Source organism: Ambystoma mexicanum, chromosome 5q (assembly GCF_040938575.1).
Source record: "Ambystoma mexicanum isolate Mex_15411 chromosome 5q, UKY_AmexF1_1, whole genome shotgun sequence".
NCBI classification, from domain to species: Eukaryota; Metazoa; Chordata; class Amphibia; order Caudata; family Ambystomatidae; genus Ambystoma; species Ambystoma mexicanum.
In genome coordinates, this window is record NC_090933.1 from 1,260,264,824 (window position 1) to 1,260,283,330 (window position 18,507).

The 18,507-nt window shown below is 49.6% G+C and overlaps 1 protein-coding gene across 1 annotated transcript in view; it reads left to right on the forward strand.

Moving 5' to 3' along the window:
- Nucleotides 1–299: 299 nt before the first annotated feature.
- Nucleotides 300–18,507, forward strand: part of C5QH8orf82 (chromosome 5q C8orf82 homolog) — a 348,224-nt gene continuing 330,016 nt past the window's right edge. The window contains exon 1 of the mRNA XM_069621772.1: nucleotides 300–546. Coding sequence (XP_069477873.1) covers nucleotides 409–546 — 138 coding nt within the window. The 5' untranslated portion in view covers nucleotides 300–408. The remainder of the gene's footprint in view (nucleotides 547–18,507) is intronic.

Consider the following 18,507-nt stretch of genomic DNA (forward strand, 5'->3'; position numbering starts at 1 on the left):
CTGTGATTGGTTCAAATCTTTTAAAACTAAAAGACCGCGTTATATTTACAACTCTCGATGAAAACGTGCCACATCGTAGTCCATACTGTGGGTCGTGCCTCAGTATTGGCTTTCTCCATGTCTGAAAATGTGTACAGTCCACGGAGTTCTAACCTGTTCCCTCTCTGACTCGCTTTTTGCATTATAGTCCCTCGTTTGTGTCCGTCTCGCTGTCATTGTAATAAGTCCCTCTTCTCTGTCCGACTCAAGTTTGTCCATTGTATTTCAGTCTTTCTTCTCTCTCACGCGCCTCTGTCATTGTAGTCCTTCCTTTGTGTCTGACGTGTGACTTGACTTCTGGTCAGGGTAGTCCCATTATATACGGTTTACACGCAACTCCTGGGCTCCGGTCTTGGTCTGAAGCCTGAGATGAAGCTGCTTTCTCGGGCGGTATTATTTCATTTGCTCCGGACAGGTCTTGGCTCTAGGTCTGTCAGCTATGTCCAGGGCCAGAGTCCAAGTAGTCGAACCCGGGAGTATTTCTACTACATCGACCATATGGGTCAGGTAAGTCGGCTGTCACGTGAGACATAGCCCCGTCTCAGGTGAAATAACCGAATCAGCCACGATAGCGACATATTTTAGGGTAGATTAGTCTATGTCACTGGGTCGCCCATTATCCAGCAAACGAATGCATACTTGTGAGAATTTATGAAGGCTAATTTGAGTCAAGCACCTGATACCAACATATTATTCAACATATTATTCAATAAGAGGGGCTGGTCGGGGGCAGTTGGCTAATGAGCGCAGATAGCTAAGGACTCTTTATAAAAGAGCCTATATTTAAATGCTTGCTTACCAGAGCGGGATGCTTTGAAATAGTACAAAATAGACATGCGAGTGAGGAGACGGCCTAGCCTTACCCATCACTCACATCTTTCCTCCCTCTTATTGACTAACACAGCTTTTTTCCTACCTCAAGAACACCCTTTCACGTCCATTTTTGATTCTATTCCCTCCTCAATGATTCCTTATGTTTACCCTTTCCTCACAGTGCCTAAACTGTCTCCTTAACAAATTAAATTAAATTGTCTATCTTCAGCTCATGCACCTTCCACCTTAAAGCATGCAATTGTTCTCCCCCCCCATACGAAAAATAAAAACCCCTCTGGTTCCACTCTCTACCTCTCTTTTTTCCTTGCTCTTCAATTTACTTAAACACGCGATACTCTTAAGAATGTTGTTACCTAATCTTCCCACTTTACCTCCTCCGCTACAACCTGTCTTTCGCCCTTTTCACACAGCCCTTCATGTTTCCAACTCTCTACTTTCGGCTCGTCATTTAACTTTCCTCCATTCTTATTCTCATACTATATCTGCAGCTTTTGACACAGTTTATCATCCTACTCTTCTTTCCTCTCTTACGTCTCTTGGACTCTCTTTCTTCAATGGTTTCATTCTCAATTACTCGGTCTCTGCTGGTCTAAATTCTATGTCAACTTTACAAATTTATATTGGGGTCCTCAGAACCCAGAGGCATATGTGCGTGAAGATCCGTAGACTCGTATTATGTTTTACTCTTTAATTTACCACTCGAGCAGCAAAGCACAAAACGTTTAATTCAAGTGACTAAACATCAAAGAACTTCTATTTCCACGAAAGACAGTCTCTTTGTTAATAAAACTTGACTTGACTTGACGTCGTAGGTCAATCTTGGTAAAAATTGATATGAAATTGGGAGATCTGGCATCTTCAGAGGCCGTCACCACGGCAAATGGTAGCCTCTTTGGAGATGCTTCCATCAAACACATGTCGAAATTTGTCCATGTATCCGCGGCCCTCGACAAGGCACAAGCATCCTTCAAGAAAGTCTTTGCGGCAAGAGTTGTTGGGCACCTCTGAGGACAAGGCTGCTCTTCCGTCTGAGCAGGTGGTCAAACGCCTTCCTACCAGGCTCCTGGCTCTACCAGGAGTCCAGGAAACCCAATCCTTTCTTGCCCACGCGGGGGAGAGGCAGAGGGGCAGACGACGTGGATGGTGAGGCACCAGCGGTACTCCAGCACCCCACTCAATTGAGAGTGCACACTCCCATAGCAAGCGCTGCATTTCCTTCTGTAGGCAGCTGATTAGCAACACGCTTGGAGAGGTGGAAAGAGATCACTGGGGACGTTAGAGTCTTGTCAGGAGTGCAAGTGTTTCGACTAGAGCTCTTCAAAGAACCCTGACAAGTCGCCCAAGCCAAGACCTGGGTTTCCTAGTGAACGGGGAGAAGTCTGAAGTCTGTTCTATCCAGAGAATGGAGTTTCTAGGTTTCATAGTATACTCAGTGCAAGGGACCCTGTGACTGCCATTGAAGAAAGTCAACGACATCAGGAAGGACTTCAAGTTAGTCCTGGACAAAGACCAGGTGTCCCCGGGGGAACTGTCAAGGATGATGGGGAGATTCTCCTCAATTTATTTTCAGACCTCTACACTACCTGGCGCTACAGCGATTGAAAATATAGCACCTCAGGGAGGGGATGTCTTAAGAACAGAGAGTGTCTCTGTCACAGGAGGCAAAGACAGAGCTGCACTAGTGGGTCCAACATATGGAGGCCTGGAACGGAAAGGTAATTTTCGTTTTTCTCCTGGACCTGGTTATAAAGCCAGACGCCAGCCTAATGGGGCTGTGGAGCATGCTGCAGAACGGTCTCGACCTGGGGTATCTGGTCGACATGGGGAGCCAGCTGCCTGGAGCTTCTAGCGGGCTCCTTCACAATCAGAAGTGTGACTCAGGACGGAGTGCAGTTTTACATTGTGCTGAAGATAGACAATGTGTCAGCCGTCCGATATATAAACCGACTGGGTGGCACAAAGTCCAAACTGTTAGCAGCACTAGCCATGGACTTTTCTGGCACCTCTGCTTGAGCAAGAGAATCGGCGTCATGGCAGAGTCCCTGCCCGGGTTGGCCAACCAATTCACGGATCGAGACTCATTATTTTAGGGATTCCAGCGGCTGGCAGCTGAACTAAACAATATTCCTCAGCCTGATAAATCTGAAAGAGCCTTGCAAGACACATCTTTTCGCGTCCAGACTAAATTGTCAATTACCGCATTTCTTCAGCTAGAGGCCTGACCCGGAGGCTGCTGCAACAGAAGCCTTCCTACAACAGTGGGGGCCCGGCACATATTATGCCGTTCCCCCCACCTTTGCAATAATCGGCAGGAGTTTGGCACAGGTGAGGTGACATAGAGCGAAGCTGATCCTAGTCACGCCAGCCTGGAAGAGTCAAGCCTGGTTCCACAACCTGCTGCATCTCTCTTGGGATACTCCAGTCCTATTGCCTGACAGAACAGAGATCCTATAGGACTCCTGCACCAGCTAGTACTACAGGGGACTCTCAGGCTGATGGCCTGGGTGATTTCCTGAGTACCCAGAGACAGCCAGACCTTTCGGGAGAGGCTGATCAACTCATCGGAGAATCCTGGTTGCTCACCACTACAAAATTCTACAGGATAGCCTGGGCTAAATGGCACCATTGGTGTCTTGCGAGGAGGGTCCATCCCGCTTCTGCACATATCGCCCACGTCGTCCATTTTCTAGCTGCCCTCGCAGCTCAGGTTAAAGCATATATAACGGTGAACACCTATAGGTCGGCCGTTCTAGCGGAGCACAAGCAGGTGCTGAGTGCTCTGATAGGTGAGCATGCCCTGAATAACAGACTGCTCAAATGTATTGATTTATTGGACATTTGTAAGGTTCCATGTAATAATCTCCCCTCAAAAATAACGCCATGCAAAAGAATCACTGGAAAATGTCTGTTTTTTGAGGGAACATTGTTAAATGGAGTATTTGGGGGACCCCCCTGCAACCCCTAAAACCTTTTTATTTTTTCCAAGGGGAGCGGGGGATACCCCCGCAACCCCTGCTCCCCCTGTTCCTGTATATATGGTCACCTATATAATGTCGCCACAACCTTTTCCCGGCAACATTATATACAGCGATCATAGACCATATACATAGGGATATTATTACCTGATACCGTTTGGAAGGCGCCTATACACACGTGTTTCCAGGCACCACAAGACAAAAGGGAAGGGCAGAGGAGAAATAAAAATAAATCGTCCTACTAGGCCATGTGATATTCAGACCATGCAAGTGCAGTGGGAGGGGGCAGGTCAGGGCGGAAGGGCTGGAATAAGGGAAGGGGGAGGGGAGGAGTGAAGGCCATCCGGCTGCCTAAACTGAAATATTCACATGTGTGGGGCGTGGACGTAGTCCACCGGTTCTTGCAAAAATGGCCAGAAAACCCAGACCTATCCAGGAAGGAGCTTTCCGCAAAGCTAGCAATGTTATGTCTAGCAGCGTGCAAGAGAGTTTGAGACGTGGGAGCTCTTGAAATGGTTAGTAAGTCTTTTTCACCAGAAGGAGTGACTTTTCACGTGATATGAAGGACCAAGACAGCTACCGTCTGTGTCCTTTCCCGAATTTCTGGGACAACCTAAGTGCCGGGTCAGAAGCCTTAAGGAGTACGAGGCAAGGACTGCATCCCTCAGGCTGACTGGGGAGAGCAGAGTATTCATCGTGCTGCACAAACCTTTTCTGGCAGTGTCGATGGCCATCCTGGCCCGCTGGGTCAAGTGGATTATTCTCCAAGCTGGCAGAGATGTGGAATGCTTTGGAGCACATTTGGTGCGTGGCGCCATGGCTTTGAAAGCTTTCACTTGCAGAGCACAGCTCCAAGATATCAGATGCACAGCGGATTGTTCAAATGCATCGACCTTCAAGACCTTTTATTTCAAACCAGTTGATCAGGTAGCTTTGATGGTGGTAAGTAAGCTTTAAACGAGCATAAAACGAACCTCCGGGTCTTGGCATAGAATTCCGATTTTCTATACTACCGTTTTAGAAAGTCATAATTCTATTAAAGACACAAAGGCAAAGTATTCTCCCACCCACACGATCACTGAGCAGTTAAGAAGAGCAGGCGTGAGCTAAGCCAAGCAGCATGACTCTGCAGCAGTGCAAACAACAAGGCTTGCTGATGGGTGCAGAAGCGACTAAGTATGCGATTGCCCGTCCAGTGATTACTGAGTGTCTATTATGTATGTTCCCCTTCAGGTGCAGATGCTAAGATGACCGGCTCCTGAGGACCTACATGCTAGTTGGGCAGGGGCATAGACCAGAAGCAAGAATCATGCCACCTTGGGTATTAACAGTTCCGATAGTTCCGTTGAGCCACGTTGGCTTTTCAGTTTCTACAAACATGAGCAGCATCAGAAAGAAGATGATGATGATGGACTGGCAGGGTGTATGCTGTGGACTGCGCCCTGATTGATGGGCTGAGCCACGTGAGACATGTCTGGAGCAGTCAAGTTTCATTAACAAAGAGTCTGTCTTTCGTGGAAATAGAAGTTCTTTGATGTTTAGTCACTTGAATGAAACCTGTGCTTTGCTTCTCAAGGGGTAAATTAAAGAGTAAAGTGTAATACTTCGTCTCTGGGTCTTTAATAGAATTATGACTTTCTAAAACAAACCCCTTCCATATGGTGTTCCTCAAGGTTCTGTTCTTGGCCCTCCTTTTATTTTCCGCTCCACACTAGTCCTCTTTCTTCTATGTTCTCTTTCAATCTTCCTGTTTTTATGCAGTTTTTCTTTTCCTTTTCTGGCCAGTTGTCTTCGCTCCAGTGTCTCTGCTGGTCTTTCCACTGCCAATCATGGATATATTCCCATTTTTCTCCACCTAAACCCCACCAAAACTGAAGTCCTCGTTTTTTTCAGACTCTTCCATTCTTCCCTCCACTTGCCCACAGCCTTATCCCCCCCCCTTCCGTCGTTTCTTTCTTATTCTGCTGCAACTTGTAATCTATGTGCAATTTTTCCTGTTTTAACTTTTTATTTTACATAAACAATCATGAACATGAATAATCCAATAAACACACAGCCAATCAATACAATGTAAATAAGCAACGTATCACAACCAATTTAAAAATAACCATCAGCGTATTAAAAATAGAACCGGTTGAAGAAGAAGAGAGAGAAAAAAGGAAAGGAAAGAGAGAGGAAAAAAGAGAGCAAATGTAGGAGAGAAGGACCAAGAAAAGAAATTACATGAACCATACAATAATTCAATTATAAAACAACCAATGCACATCTTATAGATGACATACACACAGTAGAGTACAAGGATGTATATACATAGTTCCAGATCAAAGTTCAGTTTTTACCCATAGGTGTCAAGAAAACAGCCCCAGATGTCCCAAAACTTGTCAATGTCATCAGAAAGTTTGTAAATAGCTCTTTCAAATGTCGAAATTGTAAGAAGCTCCTCCACCCAATCATCAATGTTGAAAGAATTACTCGATTTCCAGGACCTCAAAATGAATTTTTTAGCAACCATACATGCACGTAGCAGCCAAACCTTCTTACCAAAGTCAACTTCCTCCAGAAGAGAATCATCGCCTAAAATCAACAATGAGGCATTCATGGGGATTGCAATGTTTAAGACCAAACTTAATCTTTCACATACCTTTTCCCAGAACTGCATCGTTTTAGGACAGGACCAAATCAAATGACTCAGAGATCCTCTAGAACACTTACATTTCCAGCAAAGATTATTGTCCAAAAGTTGTCTCCTGAATAGCTTCTCCGGCGTCCAATAGGCCCTAAACAACAACTTCGTTTGAGAAGCTCTGAGGGACCAGTCCAAACTCACCAAACGAGTGTTTCCACAGCACCTTCGCCAACACCTGAAGTGATGTGCAATTTTTGACCCTACTTTTTCCTTTTCCGTTCACATGTCCAACTGTTACAAACTTGATGGTTGATGGTCGTGCAGAGTATGGGCAACCCCTCTGTCCCCAAGTATCACACTGGCAACACCAGAAATACTGTCTGTGTGATCTTTGAAGCCACAGGTGGAAGTCCGCAAACTCGGACGTGGGACACAGCCGGAAGAACCCCTTGAGCGCTGCAAGGCAAGGTGCAATTATGGTTAGAATGCAGGACGAGGTAAAGTATACGGAATGTCAAATACAAGAACACAATGTACCTGTGAGGATATGAAGGTGGTTCTGAAAAAGGCCGACGAGGCGTTGACCTTTAGACGGCTGTTGGGCCAGGCAGTGTGCAAGGTGAACACCTAGTGCAGGACCGTAATCCCAAATTGGTACGTGATCCGTGGAAGAAAACCAAACAGTCCGAGGTCAAAAAACATACGATCCAGGTAGATAAAGGGGTTAAGCAGAGCAGTCCGTTTGGGCGAAGCGTAGCAGTCAAAACCAGTAATCCAGAGTACAAGAACAGTTTAAGGGCCAAGCGTAGCAATCCGTGAAGCAAACCGTGGTCAGGCGATGGGTAAGTTCCTTGGAACGAAGAAGTGGGCGACACGTGATCCAGACGAAGAACAGCTGTGAAGCAACGCTTTCTGTTTCCAAGCGTCCTTTATCCATCCGGCAGAAGTCACGTGATGTATGTACGGAACCGAAGCGTTGCGTCGTTGCTATGAGACAGGAATCACGGGATCCGCGGCGCGCAGTGACGCGCGGTTCTCCGCAAACGGCGCAGGCCGATGTGATGATGTGGAAACAACCTCCAGTTCAGCTGCCACAGACGTGAAGGGCGGTAAATGCCAGTCCTAACATTCTGTGACCGGGAGTGAGGGGTACGTGTGCCAGATCTTGTATGTCGGGTAGCAGGGTGAATGGGAGTTGTGTGCGGGGAGGGGCGTGACCTAGATCGTGTGGTCGGCGTGACAGAGTCCCCCCTCAAAGGCCCACGACCCCGTGGGCAAGCCGGGCAATCCCTATGAAAACGCGCAACAAGCCGCGGAGCCCGGACATCCCGGGAAGAAACCCAAGAGCGGTCCTCGGGACCATACCCCAGCCAGTCCACCAGATATTGGAGGCGACCCCTATGGAAACGGGAACCCAGTATCGCACTGACTTCATATACGTCTGGAGAGGACACAGAGACAGGAGCGGGCGGAGCAAGGACACGAGTAGGAGCAAGGTAGGGCTTGAGGAGGGAAGTGTGGAATACAGGGTGGATTCGCCAAGCAGGAGGAACAGAGAGGCGGAAAGCCACAGGATTCAGGACTCCGGCGACCCTGTAGGGACCCACAAAACGTGGTAACAGCTTCCGACAACCAGGTATCCGTAAGTGTCGAGTCGACAGCCATACCCGGTCGCCCACACGATATTCCGGTGCCACGGTTCTCCTCCGATCCGCCTTAGTCTTCATCACCGTCTGGGCTTCACGGAGGTGAACCAGTGTTTGTGCATGAACCCCGGCCAGATCGCGCACACAGGCATTGGCAGCCGGAGTGGCAGAGGAGAAATCAGGGTGCGGCAGGGTACGCGGATGCTGACCATACATAGAGTAGAAAGGGGAGAAACCGGTGGCTGAATGTCGGGAGTTGTTGTAAGCGAATTCAGCGAGATGGAGCAGATTGAACCAGGAGTCTTGGTACTGGAGGGTCAGACAGCGCAGGTATTGTTCCAGGGCCTGATTCACCCTCTCGGTCTGCCCATCGCTTTCTGGGTGATAGGCCGAGGAGAAGTGAGCATCAATACCCAGGAGCTTAGTAAGGGCACGCCAGAAACAGGACGTGAACTGGGTCCCACGATCTGAAATAATGACTTGTGGCAGACCGAAAAGGCAGAATATCGACCTAAAGAACAGGCGGGCCAGGGTTGGAGCTGAGGGGATGCCCGTACAGGGAACAAAACGGGCCATCTTGGTGTAGGAATCAACAACTACCCATATGGTGTCGTAGCCCTGTTTGCGGGGTAGATCCGTGATGAGATCCATGGAGATGATGTGCCAAGGTCTGGGGGGAATGGGCAACGGTAGGAGCAATCCCAGGGGTCGTCCTCTGCGTGTTTTGCACTGGGCACAGATCGAACAGGTGTTTACATAGTGTTCTACGTCTTTCCTCATGGATGGCCACCAGCACCAACGTTGTAGCAATTCCAGGGTGCGTTGTTGCCCAGGGTGGCCGTTTATAGCAGCATCATGTGACCAGGCAAGCGCCTGGTTACGTACATCACATGTAGGGAGAAACAATTTGCCTTGGATGAACGGCAACCCCTCTTGGAGGGCTATGTCCCATTCGGTGAGCATATGAGGATGTTTGGAAACCCATTGTCTGATGGCGATGAGCATGGGTGGGGATGGTGTGCACAAACATACTACATGGCCCTTCCCTAACAGCGTGTCCGGAAATAGTGACAGTGATTCCCCACCAGGAGAACGGGAAAGAGCATCAGCCTTGCCGTGGATACGACCCGGTCTGTGTTTAACAACGAAATCGTAGGCAGCAAAGAACAAATGCCAGCGCACTTGTCTGCTGTTAGTACATTTTAGGGAGGCCAGGTCTTGCAGGTTTTTGTGGTCTGTGTAAACCACTGTCTGATATCTTGCTCCCATAAGATGGTGTCGCCATGTTTGGAGGGCATCTTTAATAGCCAACAGCTCTTTCTCGGTCACAGTGTAGTGTGTCTCGGCAGCCGAGAATTTCCGAGAGTGAAAGGCTACTGGATGTAAGCTACCCGTGGTTGGACACGGCTGAGATAACACCGCCCCTAAAGCAAACGAGGAGGCATCCGCTTCCAGAACATAGGGAAGACCAGGGTCAGGGTGTTGCAGGACAGGAGCAGAAACGAATCTGGACTTGAGCGTCTCGAAGGCTTCCTGATGTACGGGGGTCCAGGTGAACGGGACGAGAGGACTGGTCAGAGCGGTCAAAGACGAAACAATAGAAGAGAAGCCGGCGATGAATCTCCGGTAAAAATTAGCGAAGCCGAGAAAGGATTGGAGCTGTTTGACGTTAGCGGGAGTCGGCCACCCCGTGACAGCCCGTACCTTGGTCTGATTCATGGATAACCCTCCGGGGGAGATGTGAAAGCCTAAGAACTCCACCTCCTTTGTATGGAACAGACATTTCTCGGGCTTGGCGAACAAGGCGTTCGCCTTGAGGCGAGAGAGGACCTCCCTAACATGACCGACGTGTTCCTCCAAAGAGGATGAGTATATCAATATATCGTCCAGATATACCACCACGAACGTATCCAAGATACTAGAAAATACGTCGTTGATAAATCGTTGGAACGTTGCGGGGGCGTTACAAAGCCCGAAGGGCATCACTGTATATTCGAATAACCCCTGTCGGGAACAGAATGCCGTCTTCCATTCATCTCCACGCCTCATCCGGACTAGGTTGTATGCCCCCCTTAGGTCCAGCTTGGTGAATATGGATGCCTTGGTCAATCTGTCCAACAGCGTGGAGATGAGTGGGAGGGGATACCTGTTTTTTACTGTGACGGAATTCAACCTCCTGTAGTCCACACAAGGGCGAAGATCGCCCTCTTTTTTCGGTACAAAAAATATCGGGCTAGCAGCAGGGGAACAGGAGGGACGGATGTGACCTGATTGTAATGCCCGCTGGATGTACTCCTTGAGAGCTCGTTCCTCTGACTGGGTTAACGAATAGATCCTACCCCTGGGAATGGGAGCATCTGGGACCAGATCTATCGGACAATCGTATGGTCTGTGTGGGGGTAACCCTTCTGCGGTAGCTTTGTCAAACACCATATGAAAATCGTGATAGTCAGCGGGTATGTTTGGCATGACGGCCCCCACGGTATGCGTGAGCACAGGGTCGGAGGCTACGTCATCAATGCGGGTGGAAGCCATGGCACTAAGAACGGTAGCAGGAGTGGAGACCGAATCCCTTTCTGTGAGACAAAAGCGTTGGCATACTTCTGACTCAAATATGACTTGTCCCGTCCCCCAGTTTATCAAGGGGTTGTGCTGTCGTAACCAGGGTATCCCTAAGATGACGCCGAACTGAGGTGTAGTGATAAGGTCAAACGACATGGTTTCCCTATGGGTACTCTGTATCATTACTTCCAGAGGAGCGGTCTGGAACTCGATTGGGCCGGAGGATAGGGAAGTGCCATCAACCGCGTGTACGGGTTCTGGGTGTTCTTTTCTAACCAAGGGCAGATTGAGTTGATGTGCCAAGGCAATGTCGATAAAACAACCAGTGGCCCCGGAATCAATCACTATCTGTACGATGTGTGCGATCTCTCTAGTGGGTTTCAGAAGGGCTTGTACTACCACCGGTCTGATGGGACCGAAGGCGGGTTCAGCGGGGGTCATGGACAGGCTCGCCGGTGCCCCCTGTATCATGGGCGAGCCTTCTGAAAACCCGGGGTCTTGTTCTTGGGGCGTCGGGGGCATTCCCTTACATAGTGCCCGTTCAACCCGCAATAGAAACAGGCGTTCTCAGCCCTCCGACGTTCACGTTCGGATGATGTTAATGGACTCCGGATGCCCCCTATCTGCATAGGTTCAGAAGCGGTGTTAGAAGTGCTTGGGCTTGCTTGGCTAGTGAAAGAGGTTTCTGCCCTCCGCTCGGATCGCCTTGCGTCAACCTGTAAGGCAAGATCCACTAGATCCGTGAAGGCCGCAGGAAGGGCAGGAATCACCGAGAGTGCATCCTTCATGGTGTTACATAGCCCACGATAAAACACGATAGCCTTTTTCTCCTCCGGCCAGGAGGTCTCGGCGGCCAGCTGGTTGTACCGTGTGATGTACTCTATTAGTGTTTGTTTCCCTTGTGTCAAATCCAAGAGTTCCAGGTCCCTTGAGTGGGCCTTATAACGAGTGTCGAAGACTTTGGCCATTTCGGCTATGAGAAGATCAAAATCGTACAAGGCGGGATGGTCGTTCTCCAGCATTGGATTAGCCCAGGTGGCTGCCACCCCGGACAGATGTGACAGAAGAAATGCGGCCTTGGTGACTGAATCGGGGAAAGCCAAAGGTCTGCACAAGAAGTGCAGCTTACATTGATTAATAAATGTACGGTACTTCCGGGGGTCCCCCTGGTAGCGTTCTGGAGCGGCAAGGGGAACGGGTGTCGGGAATAACACGGGAGTGGGAGTTGGGGCCTGAGCAGGTGCTAGTCGGTCTGGAGAGGTTGGGTCCCCAAACTCGGCGTCTGCGGGTAAAGGGTGTTGGGTGCTTTGTATGGCGTCTAGGCGATGATGTATGGCTGCTGTGGCGGCGGCCATGTCGGTCCTTAGGGCCGCCACTGCCTGCATCAAGGCGGTCACAGGATCCCCGGTGGAGGGATTCATACTCTGGACGACCAAAAAGGGCTTCACAGTCTGTTACAAACTTGATGGTTGATGGTCGTGCAGAGTATGGGCAACCCCTCTGTCCCCAAGTATCACACTGGCAACACCAGAAATACTGTCTGTGTGATCTTTGAAGCCACAGGTGGAAGTCCGCAAACTCGGACGTGGGTGTCATGCATGCGCCATGGGCACATCCATTTCTGCTCCATTTGGACTTTACTAATTAATGATTATGGTAATCTAACTACGCATACCATAATGCACCTGGCCGCAAGCATTGTTTTCTGGCCTTTCCTATTGGAGTTCTATGGAACTACACCCCCCAGAAGCCTTAGAGTCTGGTCCTGCTTCCACCAGCCCAGGAACAGAAAGGGCGGTGGCCGATTGCCTGCAGGTGTGATTCGCCAGGTGAAACCAATTGGCCTGCCTCTGTGCTGGGCTAGGCAGTATATAAGGCTGCTGTCTGCAGTGACTCGGCCTCTTGCATTGAGAGTCCTTCCTCCACCTTTCGCGAGTGTCTTCGGATCCTTGTATGCTGTTTATCCTCTCTCCTGCTGGGACCCTGCCTTACAGCTTGTTACACCCTGCTGCCTACAGCCCTAGCCCTTTGGGCTCCCTGCCTTGTTGCTTGCTCCACCCTGCAGCGGATCACGCTCTGCTGCCTTCCAGCCTCCGCCCTTGCCCTGCCGGGCTCTCCACATTGCAGCCGATCACGCTCTGCTGCCTTCCAGCCTCCGCCCTTGCCCTGCCGGGCTCTCCACATTACAGCGGATCACGCTCTGCTGTCTTCCAGCCTCCGCCCTTGCCCTGCGGGCTCTCCACGTTGTAGCGGATCTCGCTCTGCTGCCTTCCAGCCTCCGCCCTTGACCTGCGGGCCCTCCACATTGCAGCTGATCTAGCTCTGCTGCTTTCCAGCCTTAGCCCTTGTCCTCTGGGCTCCCTGCTCTACAGCCTGCCTCACTCCGGCTGCCTTAGCCCTTGTCCTCTGGGCTCCCTGCTCTACAGCCTGCCTCACTCTCCGGCTGCCTTAGCCCTTGTCCTCTGGGCTCCCTGCTCTACAGCCTACCTCTTTCCGGCTGCCCTAAACCCTTTTCCTCTGGCTTTTCTACCCTACCATCCTACTCCTGTAGGTTTACTCACTGCTTTCCTGCTCCTCTGAGCTCTCTACCTTGTACCTTACTGTCCTCTGCTATCCTATCCTGTTACTCGACTTTCCCTTCTATTCCTTCTGCTAGTTTGCTATCACCTCCTTTCCTGGATTTGTCTGTTGTAACATCTCTTGTACCGTTTGTCGACCCTTTGTTCCAGAGCTTGTCTGTTGGTTCCCCATCAGTCAACCTCTGCCCCTTCCTTTGTCTTGTTTCTACATTACAGACACCCATAGCTGCTGTTCCAAGTCATGAGCAAACAGCGTGGGCCTCTGTTATAGCAAACTGTGCAGAAGGCTAGAGTATTTCCAAGGTTCGATACTCTTTTCCTATTCTGCATACACCCCAAGAGGGTATCCATTCTGTACCTTTTCCCTTGCTACTCTTTCCTACTCTTCGTTCTATTTCCGTTCTGCTGTGTGTGTACTTGTCTGTCCACTTATTTTCAGCACCCAAACTCTTCTGGGTGTCCTGTGCCACTCTTTATAGAGTGCCATCCGTGACAGAATGCAAGAGCCAAAAATTTCTTATTTCATTGGCCGGAAAGGCACACACAGACCTAAGATGCTTTCCTTTCGAGTTAAGAAACCTTTGCATAAACCTATGGTTTCCCTAAAGACAGCAGACAAGAAACCTAGTCTGAAGGACAGACTCGCCTTAGTAAACAAAGATTTACAAGCACGGTACTATACTCACTGGCTAGCTGACCCTTCTTCCATGTACAATTATTATGACATTTGCGACTATGATCCGCAGTCCCTATCTGTTGCAGAGCTACAGCAAGAGAATGAATTCTTACAGATCTTGTTAGACCAGACAGTGGAAAACTCTCCTGCGTCTTCTGACAAGCCTGCTAACACCGCCACAGCTAAGGACATATCACTCATTGTCAGAGAATCTAAACCTGAATACGCCGTTGCCAGTGTGATATGCGCAAGATCTGCTTGGCAAGCTCCCCAGAATGTTGGAAACCCTTATTTGTCAGGACAAGGCAGTCATGATCCTGAGGTTTGTGCATCTGGTTCTGGGTACAAAAGACCTATACTAACCATCGGTTGTCTTAATGCTTCCCCAGTATCTGCTAATCGCAATAACCCTAAGGTCTGTCTTCCCATTGCTACAACCGAATTTTCTGCCACACCAGCTTCTGAAGCTTTGGATCAATCTAATGATACTTACCTGCTACACGAACAACTCCTACGCCTTAAAAGAAAGACCGAAGACCTCTATGACGACTTTGTTTCTTTGTATTATAAGAATCTTATGAAGGGACACAAGTCACCAGACCTTCTGACAATATGTCCAACACCTGACATCTTTTCGTTAGAGATCGACATGATAAGGCCTGGAGTTGACATACAGAAAAGTATACAGACTTTTACCAAGCAGATGGAAGACCTAAATATTGCATATGTATCCCTTCTAGAGATTGACACAGCCCTTTCACCTTCCAGCCGCAAAAACTCAGGTTGTTGTACTGACAGAAAAGGATTAACTTCTCCGGTGGGTCAAATCACGCACACAGCCATTACACAACAAAACAAGGGTGGTCTTCTGATTGAAAATTCTTCTGAGTCAAAGGATGGTTCCGCCCTCACCCTTGCCTATCGTCCAGTTCTCACACCTACAACCTCCTCTGCAATGTCTATAGCAGCTGAAGAGACTGGCACAGTTCACACCGAGCATGCTGAAGTGGCAAGCGGGGCTTGCCAAAGTGCGGCTGTGCTATCAGACATCACTCTCGAACAATTAACATCTTCTGTTTCTTCGATACCCCCTGAATCGCAAGTGGTTGTGGTACCCGATCTACCAGTAGTTGCAACACCTGATTTGTCTGTAGCTGCTATATCACTCGAACTTCCAACTGCTATTCATGATCTGCCTACTGCTGTGGTTCCAAAACCCCCGGACACATTTGAGACTCCTGAAGTCCCTACTACAGATCTTGAGGTCGCTATAGCTATTGTGAAACCTGAAACTACTACTCCAGTTGTTCCTGCTGGTATATCCATAGCACTAAGACTGCCAGACTTTACTCTACCAGTCTCAGGTGTTTTCCAGCCCGCTGGCTCTCTCATGGCTCCCTCACACCTAATTGTTACAGCCTCGATACCCCCTACAGCCATCCAAGATCTCACCGCTGCTGTATCCTCTGAACTCTCTATGGCAAACCCTGATGTTGTCATTACTACTTTGGATGTCTTGGAAAACCTTCCTAAAGGTACCAACTCTGCTGTACCTATGGCTCCACTTTCCAGCATCATACTGTTGCCCATCAAGGAAAAATCTATCTTGGAGCCTGCAGCAGTTTTTCACAGTTCCTCTCTTCATGCACACACAGTTGGGGTCTGTGTTCCAAAGACTACATCTTTTCTGAATTCTACATCCAAGGTTCAGAACATTGGTACCGGCTCCGTCATTCAAGACTCTCACCTTACAACTCGTTTCTGGTGCCTCATGATGTGTCTTTTTGGAGTAAGACTCTTGTACTGTGGGACAGACACTCTTCCTACAGGTCGGTCTTCAGGGAGCCTGGAGAGGGGCCTGGAGAGGGGCATACTGTCATGCATGCGCCATGGGCACATCCATTTCTGCTCCATTTGGACTTTACTAATTAATGATTATGGTAATCTAACTACGCATACCATAATGCACCTGGCCGCAAGAATTGTTTTCTGGCCTTTCCTATTGGAGTTCTATGGAACTACACCCCCCAGAAGCCTTAGAGTCTGGTCCTGCTTCCACCAGCCCAGGAACAGAAAGGGCGGTGGCCGATTGCCTGCAGGTGTGATTCGCCAGGTGAAACCAATTGGCCTGCCTCTGTGCTGGGCTAGGCAGTATATAAGGCTGCTGTCTGCAGTGACTCGGCCTCTTGCATTGAGAGTCCTTCCTCCACCTTTCGCGAGTGTCTTCGGATCCTTGTATGCTGTTTATCCTCTCTCCTGCTGGGACCCTGCCTTACAGCTTGTTACACCCTGCTGCCTACAGCCCTAGCCCTTTGGGCTCCCTGCCTTGTTGCTTGCTCCACCCTGCAGCGGATCACGCTCTGCTGCCTTCCAGCCTCCGCCCTTGCCCTGCCGGGCTCTCCACATTGCAGCCGATCACGCTCTGCTGCCTTCCAGCCTCCGCCCTTGCCCTGCCGGGCTCTCCACATTACAGCGGATCACGCTCTGCTGTCTTCCAGCCTCCGCCCTTGCCCTGCGGGCTCTCCACGTTGTAGCGGATCTCGCTCTGCTGCCTTCCAGCCTCCGCCCTTGACCTGCGGGCCCTCCACATTGCAGCTGATCTAGCTCTGCTGCTTTCCAGCCTTAGCCCTTGTCCTCTGGGCTCCCTGCTCTACAGCCTGCCTCACTCCGGCTGCCTTAGCCCTTGTCCTCTGGGCTCCCTGCTCTGCAGCCTGCCACACTCCGGCTGCCTTAGCCCTTATCCTCTGGGCTCCCTGCTCTACAGCCTGCCTCACTCTCCGGCTGCCTTAGCCCTTGTCCTCTGGGCTCCCTGCTCTACAGCCTACCTCTTTCCGGCTGCCCTAAACCCTTTTCCTCTGGCTTTTCTACCCTACCATCCTACTCCTGTAGGTTTACTCACTGCTTTCCTGCTCCTCTGAGCTCTCTACCTTGTACCTTACTGTCCTCTGCTATCCTATCCTGTTACTCGACTTTCCCTTCTATTCCTTCTGCTAGTTTGCTATCACCTCCTTTCCTGGATTTGTCTGTTGTAACATCTCTTGTACCGTTTGTCGACCCTTTGTTCCAGAGCTTGTCTGTTGGTTCCCCATCAGTCAACCTCTGCCCCTTCCTTTGTCTTGTTTCTACATTACAGACACCCATAGCTGCTGTTCCAAGTCATGAGCAAACAGCGTGGGCCTCTGTTATAGCAAACTGTGCAGAAGGCTAGAGTATTTCCAAGGTTCGATACTCTTTTCCTATTCTGCATACACCCCAAGAGGGTATCCATTCTGTACCTTTTCCCTTGCTACTCTTTCCTACTCTTCGTTCTATTTCCGTTCTGCTGTGTGTGTACTTGTCTGTCCACTTATTTTCAGCACCCAAACTCTTCTGGGTGTCCTGTGCCACTCTTTATAGAGTGCCATCCGTGACAGTGGGACACAGCCGGAAGAACCCCTTGAGCGCTGCAAGGCAAGGTGCAATTATGGTTAGAATGCAGGACGAGGTAAAGTATACGGAATGTCAAATACAAGAACACAATGTACCTGTGAGGATATGAAGGTGGTTCTGAAAAAGGCCGACGAGGCGTTGACCTTTAGACGGCTGTTGGGCCAGGCAGTGTGCAAGGTGAACACCTAGTGCAGGACCGTAATCCCAAATTGGTACGTGATCCGTGGAAGAAAACCAAACAGTCCGAGGTCAAAAAACATACGATCCAGGTAGATAAAGGGGTTAAGCAGAGCAGTCCGTTTGGGCGAAGCGTAGCAGTCAAAACCAGTAATCCAGAGTACAAGAACAGTTTAAGGGCCAAGCGTAGCAATCCGTGAAGCAAACCGTGGTCAGGCGATGGGTAAGTTCCTTGGAACGAAGAAGTGGGCGACACGTGATCCAGACGAAGAACAGCTGTGAAGCAACGCTTTCTGTTTCCAAGCGTCCTTTATCCATCCGGCAGAAGTCACGTGATGTATGTACGGAACCGAAGCGTTGCGTCGTTGCTATGAGACAGGAATCACGGGATCCGCGGCGCGCAGTGACGCGCGGTTCTCCGCAAACGGCGCAGGCCGATGTGATGATGTGGAAACAACCTCCAGTTCAGCTGCCACAGACGTGAAGGGCGGTAAATGCCAGTCCTAACATTCTGTGACCGGGAGTGAGGGGTACGTGTGCCAGATCTTGTATGTCGGGTAGCAGGGTGAATGGGAGTTGTGTGCGGGGAGGGGCGTGACCTAGATCGTGTGGTCGGCGTGACACCAACACTGCCTGCATCTGATATCCTCCCCTCTACAACATGCTTCATTCATGCAGTTTTTTTCTTTCGTTTCATGTCACTAAGCTTCTGATTTCATCTCTGATTTGTACTCATCTCGACTATTGCTATTCGTCTTTTGTTCTATTTGTCCCCTTGCTCTTCAATGTCCTCATCTCTGTTATCTACTGCCTTTAGACTCTCGTATCCTTTTTCACTTAATATTATATATAAATGTATTCAGACTTATCGTTCCTTGTTGGTCTCTCTCCTCTCCACGTTGTCTTCGCTCGAAATCTATGCATCTGCAATCTTTTCCTAAACCCCCTCCCTGCGGCGCCGCTC